Source organism: Anser brachyrhynchus (assembly GCF_964034855.1).
Source record: "Anser brachyrhynchus genome assembly, chromosome: 3".
NCBI classification, from domain to species: Eukaryota; Metazoa; Chordata; class Aves; order Anseriformes; family Anatidae; genus Anser; species Anser brachyrhynchus.
In genome coordinates, this window is record NC_137696.1 from 124,649,100 (window position 1) to 124,666,962 (window position 17,863).

A 17,863-nucleotide genomic window follows, 5' to 3' on the forward strand; every position below is an offset into this window, starting at 1 on the left:
GCAGAGGTCCTCTCACTTGCGTTTTGGAAGCTCTGCTGAGTGTTTAGGCGTCAAAGAGGCTCCAAGTTAGGTGCCAGAAGTAGCATGAATATTCTCCGAGCTTAGTATCTGAAAGATGTTCTCACTTTGCAAATCAGAGATTACTGGGAGCCATATTCTGTTTTTCTCCTGCCATTATGTAGAGTCAGCTGGAGTGGAATATTTCCCATCTTGCTGACTGCATAACAGAAATCCAGCATGGAAATCTATAATGATCCCAAATAAATTATCTTGTTCTTAGTAGGTTTGTGCTGAGGCTGTACAGACTCATTTGTACATAGGCCATGCAGCCTTTCTGCTCTTTCCCCGTTTCCTAATCTGTGGTCATTTCACAAAATATCTTCCGAAGATGCCTGTTGTCAGCAGTGCTAATCTAATTTAAATTGTAAATTTCTTGAGTAGTTAGCAAATAGCTTATCACAGGGTTTTCAAAGCAACATTATGTTGAATATTCCCTTTGTTAAACTCATCTATCTGAGTGGCAGGAGGATGTCATTATGTAGTCTTAGCAAAATTTATCATGACAGCAACCAAGAGAAAAATTCAGAAAATGGTATCATTTTTCATGAGCTTTAGACTAATGACAAGGTATGATGTTTTTCTCGGCTTTGTAAATAAACAACATATTCTCTTGATAAGAGAGACTATCATGTCAGATGTAAAATAAATTAATCGTTTCCTATAATTAATTACACTTTATGCAACTTCTTTCTGTTCAGGATCAGTAGGCTGTATGTATTTTTATAATGGTGATGGTGTGCCTGCTTTTAAAAGTCTTTAAAAAAAATCAATTTGAAGTAGATTACTTGCCTGTAGCTGGTTATTTACAGAGCTGTCTCTAAGCTCCCTTTTCAATTAGTGGCATTTCTCCATTGCAGCGGAAGGTATTCGCTTGCTCTCAGGATGGTTAAAGATGTATAGTGCTACGTAATAGCCTTAAAATGCTCTGGTGGATTGTTGCTGTAAAGAGAGGTTGGACTGACGGTTCTTGAAAGGCAAGGGGCAATGACAGCTCTGTTACAATTTCTGCTTTAACACTAATGTAGGTTCATATCTGTAAGAAGCTGCTGTTTCTGCAAAACAGGATTTTTTGTATCAAGACAATGATCTCAGTGTAGAGCCTTAGTGAGGGTAAGGCAGACTTTAAAGCAGGGAGTAGCTGCTTTAGGTCAAGTGTAATCTGCACCTGGGTTTTCCCTTTATTTGTCAAAGTAAGTTTCAGACAGACTGTACCAGCCATTTAATAGGTCTGCATATCGACACGGTCACCCACCCTAATGAGAATTATTCTTCCCCAGCACACGGGCTGGTTTAGATGAGGGACTGACATAGGGAATTGCAGCGTGCAGCATGTGGCTGTGCACCGCCCGACCAGGAGGTGAGCAGGGCTGACTTTTGCCAAATTTATACCGGTATCCCAGGAGGAGAAGGCTTTGTGCATCTCGTGAGTCGCTGCAGACCCTTTAAGGGGATTTTTTTATCCTAGGCCCCTCTGTTATGCCCAGTGGGGAGTACAAAAGACTTGATCCAAGACTTTTCTGAGCAGATGAGGCTGTCCGCTACGTGCTTATGATGCTATTAAAATACAAATAGTATAAAGCTGCCTGGTGAAGGTTCCTGCAGTCTTACTTCGTCTGTCTACCAGTGCCTTTTGGATTGGATAATGGCGTAACTTCTAGGCCTACTGGACAACAAGCAATGGAGCCACGTTTACTAGTTTTTGTCCTCAGGAGAACTCAGAAGTCCTCAAATCTTGCTGCTTTGAACTCTCAGTATAGCAGTGTGTAATAACATTGTGTTTTTTAAATTAGCGTTAAGCTTTAACCTAACTGCTTGTCTGCAGTGGGTTCCCCATATGACACTAACAGCCCAATCTGGGTATTTCAGAAAATCTCATGCTCTCTTATTTTCCTGTACATTTCCATTTTACTCGTGGTGTTATGTACACAGGAGTAGATCTGGATCAGCCTGCGCCAGCCGTCCTTAGCAAGCTGGAGTGTAGCTGTGCTCCCAGAGAATTTGGCACATTGGCAGACATCTGTTCGGGCACTTACCCTGTGAGCTGTACGTCAGTGCTGAAATGAGCCCTGCTTCTGTAGTCAGTAAGGGATTTAATTGTGAGCTGTGTTCACCCAGGCTTCGTCATGGAGTAGAGCAGGCAGGCGACAGAATCCCTTATGGCTTTTCTGTAAACAAATCTTTAATTCATGGTTTTCTGGGTATTAGAGGATTTGCAGAAAAAAAAAATACAGATGTCATTTGCTTGAGTCTCTATAGTAGTACTGGGAAGAGCATGGCCAGGTATACACGGGAATCAATCCTGTATTGTGCCACCAGGAAGGAAAGGTTGGATACACCAGTGCCACGTTTGTGCACAGGGCATCCACTCCTGTTGGCCATTCACATTTGAATTCCTAAAGTTAAAGGAGTCTTTCAAAGTTGTGGAGTTATGTCTACACCATGGTTTTAGTTTTGCTCAGGGGTAGGCTTTTGAAATAAATGCTCTGATCATCAGTCCCTAACTTCAAAACCATCAGGAAACACAAAAACTTGATTGCTTTCAGATTAATTTAGAAGGTGCCTTCTAGGAGCACACCTAATGTACACGAGACATTAACGGGTGCCTAGTTCGCGGGGTGAGCCTAGAACTGAAAACCCCCAAACATGTTGTGTGTGGGCATCAGGTCCTCAATACCACAAGCTAAGCAAGGGCTGCTGCCGCTCATCTGTTGAGCCAGGCAATGTGGGCAATAAGTTTGGTCTGCTTAGCAGCTGGTTGTTGCACGTGGGCAAGGAAGTCCCTGCAGCAAGGATGGGTCGCTGTTCCAGCCGCAGATCAATTCAGGGCACAAATAGAGTGACTCTCGTTGCCAGAGATGTGACTTTCGTATCATCAGCAACAGGATACGTCAAATTAACTCAGTGCTAACTCTGCTACAAATAAGCGCAACTACCGTTACGTGAGATTTGATCAGGTCTCGTGTTGCCGTGAGGAAGCTTAATTTTGTGTAGCTTTTTGGGTCCTGGGGCAGCTCCTTGATGATGGTAGGTCATGATAACATGAAAAAGACATTTTTCCTTCTTTCTACTTTCTTCTCCGTCAGTTACTTTTTATAGCTTCTAGGTGCTCTGCAGAACCAATTTCTTCTACCCAAGCACGATCTTGATTGTATTCCCCACAGTCAGCTCTCACTTTGCTTTTCCCTTCCACTTGCTGTGATCTTCAGAACCGCCTTTATGTAGATCGTTAGCAAAAACTGGATTTGAGGCAAGTGGTGTGTTGTTACTGGTCAGTTCTCAGGGTACCCGTCAGGGTCGGTTCGGTGTCTCCGGTACAATCTAAATGAGTAAGCAGGCACATCCTGCTGATTCCGTAAAGCACACATAATTTATGATGTGTTGCAAAGATTTCTGGAACTCAACAGACACTGTTTCAGATCGACTCTTGTTGCAGTTTGCTCGTGTAGGTATATCCGGGGTGTTTGCTGGGAAAAAAAAGCAGCTGATAATTACTAAAGTTGACTGCTGCTTAGAAAACCCATGCTCTGTAGACAACTCAAGCTTTTTCTTGTGCAAATCAGTAAAGACATGGCCCTAAATGCAGATTTAGTGAAGGCAGATGCAAAACCACTCATTCTATATTAGCTAAGTTGTTATTGGAACTGAATTTCAATTACAGCAAGTCCCTTGGTTAGTCGAAAGAGTTGCTGCCCCCATTGATCTTGCAGTAATTATGAAAAGTAACTTAAGAATCACAGTTTTAGGTTGCTGACTTACAAACTGGCAGCCATGTGGGTTACCAGCCCTTCTGGAAGCATGCAAATAGGCATAGAAGACTAGTTCTGTCCCATTGTCAAAAATGTTTCTGTTAAAGTGGTCCGTGTTTTTATCTTTAATGATTGCAGGAATATCAGTTCTTATCCAGTACTGCTAAAATCCATCTAGAATTAAATTGGCCTTTAAGAAAGCACTTCATGTTTTCTCTGAATCATAATAGTTTATGGATCCATGAAATTGGTTTCGGTCTGTTCAACATGTTGCTTAAATATTTTGAAGTTTTTTTTTCTTTTCTCTTTTCCTCTTTGTATTCTTCACTGCTTCTTCTCTTCGACCAGATTGAATTGGTTAGAAGAGATTACGTGGCTAATGGTGGCTGGGAGACCTTCCTGTCCTATGAAGACCCAGAACAAGATATTCTCGTTGGCCTTCTACGACTGCGGAAGTGCTCCGAGGAGTCCTTCAGACCCGAGCTGAAAGGAGGTGTTTCCATCGTCCGGGAGCTGCACGTGTATGGGAGCGTGGTCCCAGTGAGCAGCCGGGATCCTTCAAAATTTCAGCACCAGGTACCTCAGGCCATCTTTATTTTTCATCTGTGCTTCTTTTTTGCACCTCACCCCTCCCAGTTTAATTAGAGAAGAATTTAATTTCATCTCCGAGGTTCATTCTTTGTTTGGAATACAGTCAACTGCAGTAAAAAAACAGAATCGAATCTAAGCTCCTTCTTGCATTTCTTGTGCTGAAATCCTGCTGTTTCTGAGTTTTTGCTAGTGTGATGGTGTTTAGGCAGTCGCTACTGCTCTGAGATAAAAAAAAAAAAGCATGGCTGAATGCTATCGGCGTTACTCATGCCCATACAATACGAGAGCTCATTACCTGCTGCTAATTTGGCTTTCAAGTGCTAAGCAGCTCTGGTTCTGAGGTATCTTTCCTGTGATATCCTGTACTGTATGTACATCAGACTTCACTGCAAACTGAGTAAGAGCAAAACAAAGGGATACATCCATTGTGTCTTTTTATTTCCTCCTAAAATGGATCTTGTTCAATAGATGAATTTCACTTCTGAAATCGAAAGTAATTACAGATGGGAAGGCGAGATTTTTTTGGTCCTTCCCAGTTTTCCTTCAAGGGAACATTTACCGAACGAGAGAATATTTATCTTAAAATGCAAAGAATGGAGTGGAAAGCTGTGTTTCTGATTCCTTGCAGTGAGTTGTATGAAAATTGCACATTATCCTTCTGCTGCATGTAACATGCTGTGGCTTGCGGTGAGCAAAAATGTGAATTAAATTTTGCCCTGGTAGATTTTGAACCTTTCAACTGAGCTTTTAAAAAAGCAATCAGTTTGTCCTCGGTGCCAGAACTGCTCAGGACTGATGTTTTAAATTAACTTCCTTGTATTTATTAATCTTTCCCTGAGTATATGTGTTAAGATGCGGTTTCGTTGGACGCTGATGACATATAGCCGTAATGCAGTGGCTGGTTTAAAAATAATAATAAAGGAGCAGTGAATTTATCCACTGCAAAACAGCTAACATTTCAAAATTTTGGAAGGAAAAAGTGGTCATCAAAAAGTATTAAAAAAATAAAAAGTAAAAAAATCAATTGGAAGTGGCCAACTGCAAACCTTAAAATAGGCTGGAAATTGAAATTTCATGGCATATGACGCACTGATGTTCATTCAGAGTTGTCAGCGTTCAAGAGGTTAAGCAGAAAACGTCTTTTGCTGTTGCGGGGACAATTTCTGATTAGAAGAACATTTTAGAATGAAGAATTTCTGTGTGTTATTTAAAAATGCCTGTAAGTGTTAAGTGTTTTTAGAATTAAATCACATCCACTTCGGTTTCAACACAGCCTGAGTCTGTACATCGTGTCAGGAAAAGAGATGAACAAAGAGCCAAGGATAGTTCCTGCATCCTAATGTTAGAAGTGAATTAATCCCATCAATTATTGCCAGATATATAAGACAACTAAGTTGTTAAATAGAGTGGAAAGGCTCTTCCCTTGTTTTGAAGCATTATTTTGATTCCAGTAGCACCCCTGCTGTGCAAGATTTCCAAACATAAATAGAGGTGTGGATCTGGTCCAGAATATTAACGTGATCTTCCGTGATTCTTTTTGCTTTGGCATCTTTTATTTCACGAGCTGAGCCTCGTAGGTGTCCCACGAGCTCTGGAGGGCGGTGTGGGTCTGCAGGAGGCACGCAGGTGACTTGATGCAGGCCTTGACACTCAGACAAGCCTGGTGGCCACTGCGTGCTTCAGTTCTTCAGCCTGAAATGGGCACGGTAACAGCTCCTGGCTCCCAGAGGGGCAGTGGAAATTAAGATTGTGAGGCACTAAGGCAACAGTTATATCAGAAAAGCCAACAGCAGCTCTAGGCGCATCCACTACAACCGATGTCCCTGGCCAGAATTGCACTTTGACAGTATAGGCACCTGCATCCAGTGCCCGTGCTCCATATTTAATCCCTAGCATTAGGCCAGGTCCAGCAAGGCAGCCATCCAGATGGATGGCTGTGTTTGGGCTTGGTAATTTCAGCAGGATAGACTCTGCAGCACGAGGAGTCATGGGACGCGCACCAAGTTGACTTAACCTTCACTGCATTTAACTTCATTCTGTTTCTGCCACTGCGAAGCTGCCAGGCACTAGAGCTGCGTGTGGATAATTTCATGTTCTGAAAAAGAAAGAACCGAAAACTGGGAAAGCTGCACGGTAACGTTCAGTGTTTGTACACCTCTGTGCAGGACTCTTCCCAAGCCGCTGTACTTTGCCCTCTCCTGCAATAAGATTCTGATCATTCCTGTGCCTGAACATAGGTCTGTTGGAAATGTACTAATGCTTACATCCTGACCTTGCTTATACTTTTCTATTTTTACAGAACTTATATTTTCTTCCTGTTATTTCTCCTGTTACAGGGATTTGGTATGTTGCTCATGGAGGAGGCAGAAAGAATAGCCAAGGAGGAGCATGGGTCATGGAAAATTGCTGTAATTTCAGGTACCTTTGCTTTATCCTTTTTTTTTTTTTCATCTTAATCTGAAAATAAACCCACTACAGCTAGCACCACTGCTGTGAACATTCATCGTATTAGCTTGAAAATGAGCATCAGCAGATGCTTCTTAGTAATGGAGTCAAATTCCATCATAGCTTTGTCCAGTACAATACTATTATCGTAAGCAGCATACCAGAGGATGCGCTGCAGGGATCCATCCTGCTCTTAGTGCCGAAGGAGACAGACTGCGTGACCATGGGTGGCTTCCTCCTCCGAAGGCTGCTATTTCTGAACTCGCTGATTTGGCCCCGTCACAGGTTGTTATTGCTGAGGGCTGCTTTCCAGAGTTTGTGAGGATAGAAAATTGCCAGGCTCCATTTTCGAGCCTTTCTGCAAGTACCGTCATTAGGGTGGACAGATGTGCTTTTAGGATACATTAAGCATTATCATGAAGAAGCGAGCTGTATAAGAAAGAGCTGCAGCCCTTTCTCCTGTTTCATTTTCAAGGCATTGTGACTAAAAAGAGTGGCATCAGCTCATAGTGTGTGCGCGCGCGTGTGTGTGAAGTCAAGGTCAGAACTACCTTTGTGCGTTAATTTATTCCTATATTAGCAGTTACGGTAGTTACAGAAAGCTTTTACAGGTTCTATAACAGAGGAAGCTGGTAAATTGTATGGGGAGAGAAACTCTTATTGGCCTAAGATTCATTTGTGCTTTGGGACTTGACAAGAAGAGCTGTAACTTAGGCCTTTTAAAAAAAACAATAATCCTCTCCCTCCTCACCAAACGCCACTGAAAAGCAGCAAACCACAGATCTGATCCAAGCTGCCGAGTGCTGAAGGGAACAGCCTGTGTGCGTGTTTCCAGCTGTGTCATGTCACGGGGTGTAGGATAGCTGAAGTGAGCTGTCTCAACAAGTACTTGTGACGAGGGCCAGAGCCTGAGTGAGGACAATGCGCCGGCAGTAGCCAGATGCTTCAAGATAATTCTGTATTCTCTAGATTTCCCTGTTCCTTCTTTTCTTAAGACACAGGCCACTCGTGTTTCCCTATGGCTGCTGCATAGGAGTCAGTTTGAAAATTTGAACTGGGAATTTCATTTGGTTAAGAAATGTCCGTACCAGGTAGCTCCTCAAGTGGAAATGTTGGTTTTTTGGTGTTATTTTTGCCAGTAACGTCTCGGTTTGGGATGCATGGAGAGAGGCAGCCACAGTCTCTCTGTGATGAAGAACATTTAGTTCATCAGGAACAGAAAACACATAGCAATTGCTAAAAAATGATCTGTTGAAGCATTCACGTTACTAATTTTAGCTGTATTTTAGGAATCTGATACGAAGAATGTATTCTTTGCATTGAAATGCAGTGCAAGAAGTCTGTCTTGCTGCGTGCACAGTTTGTGTCATCTTACTAAGACCTTGTCTGTGATTTTTAATATTTTTTTTTCCTGAACTGCAAAGTACGATACGGTACAATTTGTCTCTATAACAGAATACTACAGCATCTGCAAAGAACAGAAGTTTTCCAGCTGTTTCCTTGGAGATGATTCCACTTGAATTTCAGTTCTCCTGTAACTTTTATCTGAAATACAAATGCAGACAGAAGTTCTTTCTGCATCGGAGGATGAACTTGTTTTTGCCGCTTTTGGTTTCGGAATAGATTTTAAATCTGAGAAGCCATTGAGAGGTTAAGTCTCCAACATACTGCAAAATTTTCACTACTGTCTAGAGAGAAGCCTGGAAGGGAAATCTGCTTTCAAAATGTCTCTCGCAGGGCTCCCTATCTCATTAGTACTACATGTTTTTATTAATGCTTTGTTGCAGTGTTTTCTTTAAGTGTCCTTTCTTCAACAGTATTTTCCAGTCTGGCATTCAAGGGCTACATCAGTACTAGTTAATTAAATAGTGCCAGAACGTCCAAACTGCCTCTTCAGGGAATGGTCCCCGATGCATGCTCTCTGCCAGAGAACTATGTGGGTCAGTGCTAGTCCTTCTGGACCAAAACCTTCCCGAGGCTCTGCTGGTAAAGTAACAGAGTGAATGGCTGAGTTTCTGTACTCTGACAATTATTATTTTGCAAATTAGAAATACTTTTCTTCTCTCTTTCATTTCTTCCAAAAGAAATGCGTGAGGTTTTAAGGTAAGGCGTTACAAAGGATTGTGATTATTGGCTATAGGTTAGGGCTCATCTCTAAGATTCAGGTTCAGCTCTGGTTAGAAATCAGCAGCAGTCATCATCTGCGACTGTTCCCTGCCCTGGCTTCTCCTACTGATTTATTTAGGGCAGCACGTTTCCTTGGGCCCCCAAGCGGCAGGGAGTCCCCTGGTGCCCTGCTGCTGCCAGGGAGCCTTGCTCTGCTCTGCCCATCACTGAAGATGTTTTCCTCTCTGCACGCCAGGAGTCATGCGGCTGCTCTGGGGTCTGCTCACCCTGTAGAGGAGGAATCGGGGAGCCAGGTATGTCCAGAGGGCTCCAGGAGTCTCTGGCAGGTTCTTTGCCACAGCCTTGGACTGAAGCGTGGCTTGAAGTTACCTCGGAAATGAATTTAATTCAAGGCAGGTTAAGGTCAGTTCAAATGAAAGTATCGATGTACAACATCCAAAACAAGCAGTGCTGTCACAACTGTTACGAAAAACAGGGAAGAAATAAAAAAAAAAATCATGGCTAGTCTGTTTTTAGCGAGGTTACAGCAGCAATATCTCTCTCCTGTCCAGGTGGTTTGCTGCCCTTCCTGATGAAGGCGGTAGCCAACATTTCCTGACATCTCGGGCTGTGGCCATTAGAGCTAGGAAACCACTTGCTAGGAAACCTCTCTCCGTGGAGGAGCGTGTTAGCTGCCAGAGCCAATTTTCTTTTGTCCAGGCACCCCAGAGGACTTCAGTCACAATCTTTTCCCCTCTGACTCCGCTTCCTTCCCACGTGTAACCCAGTCAATGCTCTTAATTAAACAGTATTTCACTTCCCTGCAAGCTCGCATGTCCCCTTCGCTGGGTCAGGCGTCGTGTCTTGCACTTTCCCATTTCTTGCTTCCAGGAGGGCAAAAATTCCTTCCCCCTCAGCAGTGAGTCAGTGGCGTATTTCACCGTGTTCACATTTTTATATGCTGTATCAGGCGGTACTGTAAAATCACTTGATACAAACATGTAAATGGGAGACAAGTGAGTAAGTCGTGATTGCCTCCTGATTAAGATCGCTAGGGCCATAATAATCAGCTTGGGGTGACTGATCCCAACATCTTTCTCCTATGCATGCTGCAGCAGTCAGGAATCCACAATCACAAGGCTGCGAATAGAAATTAAACTAATACCACCTGTTTTCTGTGGTCTCCACGAGAGATAAAATCGTTCATTACAGTCGGTGACTCATCTCCCAGTCTGTTGGTGCTGCTCGAGCACACTGTCTCATGTGTTTAAGGAAACTGTGCCTTTGCCTTTTGCAGTTACGGAGGTTCAGAACTTTCTAAAAGTAAATGTGATGCATCATACCGGTGTTAAATTCACCTGCAAGGGAAAGCGTTAAGGGGAGAGAAACTGAGCTGGCACAGAAGTCAGAGGTAAAGTTTCAGGGCACATTCGATGGTACTCTGAAGTATCTTGATTTGCTCATGTAAATAGCCTTTTGGTCACCTTCGAAGTAATAAATTACTCGAGTAATCAGTGCCTCAGAGTTCCTGTTGGATGTTGATTCATGGGCTGCCTCGGAGATTGCCAACTGGCAAGGTGCACTCAGGAGACCATAGGACGAGGCTCTGAAGTGCTGCGAGGATTGATGGGGTTTGCTAGGGCTCCCCGGAGTTTTACTTCCATTGCTGGTTGGATATTTTTAGAAACGCCAATCTTATTAGCTATTAATAAGAGAAGAAGTGGCCCAAGATAAGTGGAAATACGGGGACGTTAATGAATTGCCTCTGTGATGTTTGTCTGCTTTAGATTGATGGCCTTTGAAAAAAAAAATTAATTAGGTGGATTTGGGAGAAGCCAAGGATAAACCCGTGCTAGTGGGTTGGTGCTATGGAATAGCTACTGTGTACAATCCCCTAGTTCTTAACAAACTTCACTTTTGCAGGTTTAAGAATGTAACAGCTTTGAAAATAGGCTTGATACTGTCTTAACTGGGATTTTGGTACGGGCATGAACAGGAATACTGCTGTTCTTAAGCAAGGACACTGCTGCAAAAAACAGCATTCTGCAGGCATGTTTTGGAAGGAAGCTTTTATATTTTTATAAATTCATATATAAGTGTATAGTTTCATAAAATATATAGTCGTGTGGCCTTGCTTCTGTATAATACACACCAGAGACTCTTGGCTGGCTTGCATCTGTCCCAGGTTCCCACTTCCTAAAACACGTTCAGCTATATTCATTCGGTAAGGCTTTGTGTATATGGACATCCCACAATCTCCAGGCAATGCTGCACTGAGATACCTTGTTGTTTTTCTGTTTAAGTTTTGAAAATCTGGTCAATTCAGAGGAGTGTATCCGTCTGACCGTTCCGTGCATGCTTTCCTTGCTAGCGTGTGCTCCATCGTGTTTTTTCCTGTCTCCATCTGCAGGAGCTTTCCTTAGAGCGGGCCGAGGAAGAACCAGTAAGACAAACCTGACACAGGGGTTGAATGTATGGGGATACCTTTTGTGCTCCCTCCATCCTCAGCAACTCTTTCTCCAACCTCAACCCAAACAATCCCCTAGTTTATAAAACCCAAACAGCTGGGGAAAAAATACCCACAAATTGTGAGGCTGGCTTAGGCAGGAAGTATTCAGAGATCAGATTCATGAGGAAATGGAGGTGACTTCCATGCAAGCGACTTGTAATACGCAGCGGTATAAATAGCCTTGAATCAGAACTGTGAGCAGTTGCAGTTTTTAGGGATTTAAAAATAAATATAGTTTTCTTTCTTAGGAATCTTCCTCTCTGACCGCCAGTGTTCTCACACTGCCCACAAGTGGTAATCCTCCTTTTCAAGCCTGCACAGGGGTTAAGGGCTTAAAGCTTGTTTTTAGCCAAAGCTTTGGGTTTGGAATTCGTCAAGTCATGGGTTTCATCTTTTGTCGTGTTTACAACCCAAATTTTGATGCAGGTTCGCAGTCCACCTTTTCAACCGCTGCTTCAGCCAAGAATTACTTCTGGCTTAAGGCAGACTTATCTCCAGTGCACTTTGCCCACTTCTGGAGGCTGGTACAGAAGCAGTAACTCTGCTCCCTGGTTTACTGGTTTCACCCTGTGGGCTGGGGAGCATCCTACGTCTCATCAGCTGCGCTCGCCCTAAGCAGAGCAGGGTGAGGTCCTCTCCCTGTGCCAGGAGCTGAGGTGCTCGTCAAGCAGTTAGCAGATTTTCCTTTTCAAGCACATACAAACCAGGACTGTGCAAATGAACGCCATCAGTTCCTGCGCTCCTTCAGAGTACATTAGTTTGTACTCCTAGCAAAAAAAATGTCAGTGTTTCCCAGCAGACTCTTTCCACGGTATTTTGTTCTTGCTGTTCTTGGGGTAAACAGGTTCAGCTGAACCTGCCTTCTCAAAAGCTGTCTCTTTGCTCTTGGAGATGTTTAATCTGCAAGCAGACAAGGCAAAAGATGCAGCAGGATTTAACAGGATCGCCATTACAACGGTATGTAAAACCATGCAAGGTTACTCTCAAACAAAGGAAAATCTGAGGTCCCCTGCATCAGGCACCCAGGAGTCATCGCAGGCAATGAACCGGGGAATGATGCACAAAGCAAGCTCGGCTGTACAGCAGCTGCCTCGTGGAGTATCTAGTTAAATATCACTTCATTTGAAGAGGGCCGGTGGGAGAACTGCATTTAATTGACTATAGAATCAATGACAAATGCACTAGGAGTGCATTTGCAAGGCAAGACGAGCATTTGCGAGCCGGGTTAGGACGGGCAGTTTGGATTCTGGCACTGCATGGCGAAATTCGGGTACCGATGGCACGGGAAACGAGAAAAGCCCTGGATATTCTCCCTTCGTGTTTTACATGGTGCCGCGGTGATACCTCTGGTACTGCCAACATGCAGATTTCTCCGAATGCTCTTTTCAAAGCTTGCCTCCTTGGATGCTGGTGACTGCAGTCTCAGCCCTGGGTGTTTGACCAAACAAACCAGAATTAAACATTTGCAGCAACGGGGCGGTTTGGGGGCCTGCTTGGCAGGGTTTCTGCGCAGAGCCAGCAGCGTGCTCTCTGCTCCTCAGTGGTAGGGAGGAGGTGCCCCCCACCACCTAAATCAAAGAGCAAAGTAAAAAAGCAAGCGGCTTGTTTATCATGAAGTCGTTGCTCATTTAAGGTAATTTTCTGCATGAGTGGTGCCTTTCTACTCTTCTGATGTGAGTAGTATATTAGTATGCAGGCTTGGGTAGCTGAATGGTAGACCCTGGAGGCATCACTCTATTATTCAGAGCTCTGGGGAGGTCTGATCTGAAATGTCTGTTTTTCCATTTTCCAGCATTTGTAATTGCATGTGTGTTTTCTTTGCCTTTTGTTGTTTTTTTGTTGTTGTTGGTGGTGGTGGTGTGTGTTTTTTTGTGTGTTTTTTGCTTTTTGTGTTTTTTTGTTTTGTTTTTGTTTTTGCTTCTACTTGTACCTGCTTGGAATTTGCATCTTTTTCCCCTTTAATAAAGCCCCCCCCAAAACCTAAATTACACTAAAACAATTTCAAACACGTTCCTCCTCTGATATCCGCATGTCTTTAGGCGCTGAAAATGTGGAGGAAAAAAAAAAACAACAACCTTGGTGTTTGAGACCGGTGGATGGGCCAGTAGGCTTGTTGAATTTGTAACTGCTTCTTCCTTTTTGGCAATAACTAGGTGCTCGAGTTCTGCATTCAGCATTTTCTCTCCTTTTGGAAGGATGATGCTGCTTCAGTCCCTTCTGGGGACTTCTGGGGACCACTGAAGCAGCGGACAGGTATCTGTTTATTTAGGGTGGGATTTTGGAGAGCTCGATGTGCCTCTCCCATTTTGCAGCCCATAGGTCTTGGCACTTCCTTTTGGGAGTCAGTGAGGAGCTGTTGCATGCAGTGACTCAACCAGTACGTGTTTTTTTTTTTTTTTGTCAGAAGCTGCACAGCGTTCAGAGGATGATTTAGAGCAAACAAATGAGCTCTGTGCTTGTTACCCGTGTTCCTCCCAGCCTGCGGCATAAGCACGGCGCAGCCCTCGTACCTGTTGTTCTTTGATCCAACTTGCAACGCCTTTGCTCCAGACTCTGCCTCCATCAGGACATGAGCGCGCTGCAGCGGGGCAGATCAATATGTCATTTCTGACACGGCCGATGCTGGGTGTCTGGGGAGGGGAGTAAAGATCGGGTGAGCGTACAGACGTCGTCTCGCTCCCCAGCCGCGTGTTGCTCAAGGACTTCTAAAGTCAGAGAGAGTGCCTTTGTATCCGATAGCCTCGAGGGACTTGCTGCCTTGCCAGTCTGTCTGCCTGCAACAACTGATAAACTTCTCTCCCCATCCCTTTCCGCGAGCTTTCTAGTGTTGGTTGTAATGCCTCGCTGGGTTACCTTGAGCTTGGGAGAAGTCATCCTTCAGCCTAAGTGACGGTGGATGAAGGGCAGCCCTCTTTAAAACCTTTCCCGTTGTCTCCCTGAGTATTCCTGTTACCATTATTTTGACTTCGCTGCTCGGCATCCCATAACCAGCCCCATCTGACCCTCGTCGTGTAGCAAGTACTTCGGGCAGTCGTACGGGGATGCACACACTAGTGACCCAAGGTAAGATAGCTGGGCCTGTGTTTTTCACTGTAGTGCTTTGGTTTCAGGAAAGTCACGTGTTTAAAGAATTACACTTTCTTTAAAGCAGCACCAGTGATGAGCATGTGAACGTAGCATATAACGTTTTTAAATATTGGAAGTCCAGAGTCCTCCCCCCCAGATGACAGAAGCATAAAGCTCCTGCCTTGATGTACTTACACAAATTCCTCCGTTATGGAGCCTTTGTTTTTCCTCTAAGCATCGACTTGATTGTTCTGTTGTCATCCTCTCATTTTGGTGGCTGGCTTTTGCAGTAATGATGACCAGAGAGATTGAAGCCAGTGCTTTCCAATTACTTGAAGCATCTGAAAAATAAAATTTCAAGACTGAGACCTTCCTCTTCAATGTGCGATAGTTACACGTGATACTGAAAGACATGTAGCAGGAATGTTTCCCTACTTCCTTTTCAAATAACAGTTGTGCACTTAAATGATGTGGATGCAGGTGCAGCTCTGAGGAAGTTCCCATCCCAAATGCTTCTGTTCTTTTAACGCATGTGTCGTTCACTTCAGCCATCTAGGAAACCTGGACAGAAACTATCAGCAGCAGGTCTACAGGGACAGAAGGGTGAAGATGGGTGAACGTGGCAGCGCAGCGATGGCAGCAGCACACACACACACACTCTCAAGCTCCCTCCCAAGGACTTAGTGCCCCTGGAATGGCCCAGCGCCCTGGCAGATACCTGAGCAGCTCTGGCCAGCCGGTGCCAACACACAGTTTAGCAATAAATGAGCACGAGACATCCATGCGTCACAGCTTGCCCGTGCCCAGGCAGCCTGGCTTTACGCTACGCTCCCCTGGCTCCGAGCACGATCTGGGCTGTTATGCTTTGCTAGCTCCTTGCCAAGTCCTTAATCGCGTGCTCCTCTTTGTGAGAAGGGTTGGGGCTGTGCCAAACCAACATCCTGTCCTGGCACCGAAATGCCTTGCTTTGACTCTGGGTGTAATATTGATGTGTGGGGTTTTTTTGTTTTGCTTTAAAGGATGTGTCCCCTCCTGCCTCAAGGATAGCCACTGATTGTACACGTACGTTTCCAACGGTATCATCTCAAAACACTGGTTGTGCTGTCCGGCACTGCCTCTCTGTGCCCTTCACGTATTTACACACATCTCTGTGTGACAGCCACTTTCCTCTAAGCTTTACAGCACTGGCATGTGCAGAGCCCTATCGGCACAGGGTATATTTCAGAACAAGCAGCTCCCTCCACCTGTACTTACTGTAGAGACAGCAGAGATCAGCAGGTTTAGTACCAGTGGCATCTAACAGTGACAGTACGTGGCTTTTTTGTTTTACCTCTGTGATCCAAGGTGGGGCTGTGACTGAGGACTCCTTTTATTCACAGCAGAGGAACTGAAGTTATCCAGCCGCCGAGTAGCTGTCTCTGCCTCTACCTACCCGTCTTAAATCGGCTGCCAAAAGGAGACAGACAGCAACTTTCTGCTGCCGTGTCATCCTTAACGGGTTGGTGTTTCACTCGCTGTCCTTGAACAGCACGCCGCTCGCAGCAGGTGAGCTGGCTCCCTGCTTTAGTGAATCTGAAAGCGGAGGTGCCCTAGGTGAGCCTGCTGGTGACTCCAAGGGCAAGGGCCGGGAATGAGCGGACAAAGTATTTACGTGTTGTAAAGACTGTAAATTACTTTTCGAACAGTAAAAGCCAGCTCTATAAATACAGTGCTCTTGCACGGAAGAGCTTTTTCAACTGCAGTATCTGCTGTGACGTCTGTCAGCGTTATCTGTTTATGCTGGCATCGGAAAAGCAGGCTAGCTTGGCTTGTACCAACAGGATTGTCTCCTTATCTCTGTGCAGAAGATGCTTGTTCGGGAGGGGTGGGGGATGAGATTGAATTCCCCTATCGCAGGTGCTCGCCCTGTTAAAGCCAAACACACAGAGGTCCTTTAATAAGCACCCTTTCCTTTTTTCCTTTGAAGTGCAGGCATTTTGTCACCTGTGCCTACACCATCCCCGGTTGCCTTGAAACGCACCTCATTGATAATTTACTCCGAGACTGGAGAGGTGGCTGGAACAGCAGCCAAATCCGCGCCGGCACGCCTCATCTTCTGAAGCAGTAGTTTAATGTCTCCCTGCAGCGAGATTTCGCTGTAGCCTCGCTCCAGCCCCGTGACGTAGCAGCCTTATCGCGGCGGTGTGGAGGTCTGGCACCGCCGCCGTTCCCCCCCCCGCCGCTGTAAGCTAATTACTATGCGGCAAGATGATCAGTTTTCCCCCAGACCAGGTTTCTATTTGTGTTCTGTCAAGTAGAAAATTAACGTGGACGCAGGCCAGGAATGCTTCACGCCTGAGTGCGCGGAGGGTGAAGGTGGCGACGGGAAGGCAGGCTGGATTTCTGAATGGCGGGTGTGGAGGATCAGGTGATGTCAAGCGTCGCCGGCCTGCTTCGTTAGCTGCATCAGCAGAGGAGCCGAGGAGCTGGGGAAGAGCTGGAGAAAAACGCTCGCAGCCCTCACGAGCCGCCCATCCCCGTGCGCTTTGTTCAGAACAAAGCCAAGCGAACGGTGTTTCTGCAGAGCAGGTAAGGGGTGATGCCTGCACAGTTCTAAGCGAGAGGCTAGGTAGCCTGTGTTCATTCATTAGCTGCCACGCTGGAGCCTTTTAAGCACCTCCTCGCACTGCAGAGGTACAAATGTGTTAATTGAGTGACTCCGTCCACTTGTGGCGCTCCTGGGCTCCGCAACACACAAACTTTTAGGAATCGTCTCAGGAATTTGCAAGAGGGGCAATAAAGCAAAACACAGGCAGCAATGAGGTTAAATCCTGATGGATTTTTCCCTGCCTGGTCATTCTCACTTCTCGTTAATCAGTAGCAGTGTATTTTGGAGTGTCTCGATGCATTTATTAAAGGTGTCCGGGGCAATAACCTTCAGGCAGAGCCACCTGAACTGCTGAATGTGCCTGTCGCTTACGGGAACGCATTGCAGGGATTCCTGAGAGGTGTGGGGAGCCTTTCTGCTCTCTTCTTTCTGCTCTTTTCTCTCCCTCCTTTTGCTCACCAGTGGTCATTAACGTCTGATTGAGCTCTTCAGCTCTAGATCTGTGGAAACCTTTTCAGTTGCTCCTCGATACAGACATTATGTTTGTACCGCTAATGGTCTCCCCCCGGTTCTGATGAGCAAGAGAGAGAGCTGAGAAGCAAAGGCTGATTTCAGACCCCACCTTCCTGCACTGGGCGGCTGCTGAAACTTGTTTCCGAAGCTGTCTACTGCGTGGGGAGAGCTTCCTTGGAGAGCTGCTATGGGATGAGGTGGGTGCTCAGGTAACGCCAGTTTAATAACTGGTAGGCTAGC

The 17,863-nt window shown here is 45.2% G+C and overlaps 1 protein-coding gene and 1 long non-coding RNA gene across 3 annotated transcripts in view; one reads left to right on the plus strand and one right to left on the minus strand.

Moving 5' to 3' along the window:
• ELP3 (elongator acetyltransferase complex subunit 3) overlaps positions 1 to 17,863 on the plus strand; it is a 99,390-nt gene that overhangs the window by 73,419 nt on the left and 8,108 nt on the right. For both annotated transcript variants that reach the window (XM_080587834.1, XM_080587833.1), the window contains 2 exons: positions 4,155 to 4,382; positions 6,734 to 6,815. In XM_080587834.1, coding sequence (XP_080443960.1) covers positions 4,155 to 4,382; positions 6,734 to 6,815 — 310 coding nt within the window. The remainder of the gene's footprint in view (positions 1 to 4,154; positions 4,383 to 6,733; positions 6,816 to 17,863) is intronic.
• On the minus strand, positions 6,826 to 17,087 carry LOC308193304. Its single transcript, XR_013949528.1, has 3 exons — positions 13,968 to 17,087; positions 12,802 to 12,885; positions 6,826 to 12,357 (listed from the first exon to the last, which is right to left on the minus strand). It is a non-coding gene; the product is annotated as an uncharacterized lncRNA (long non-coding RNA).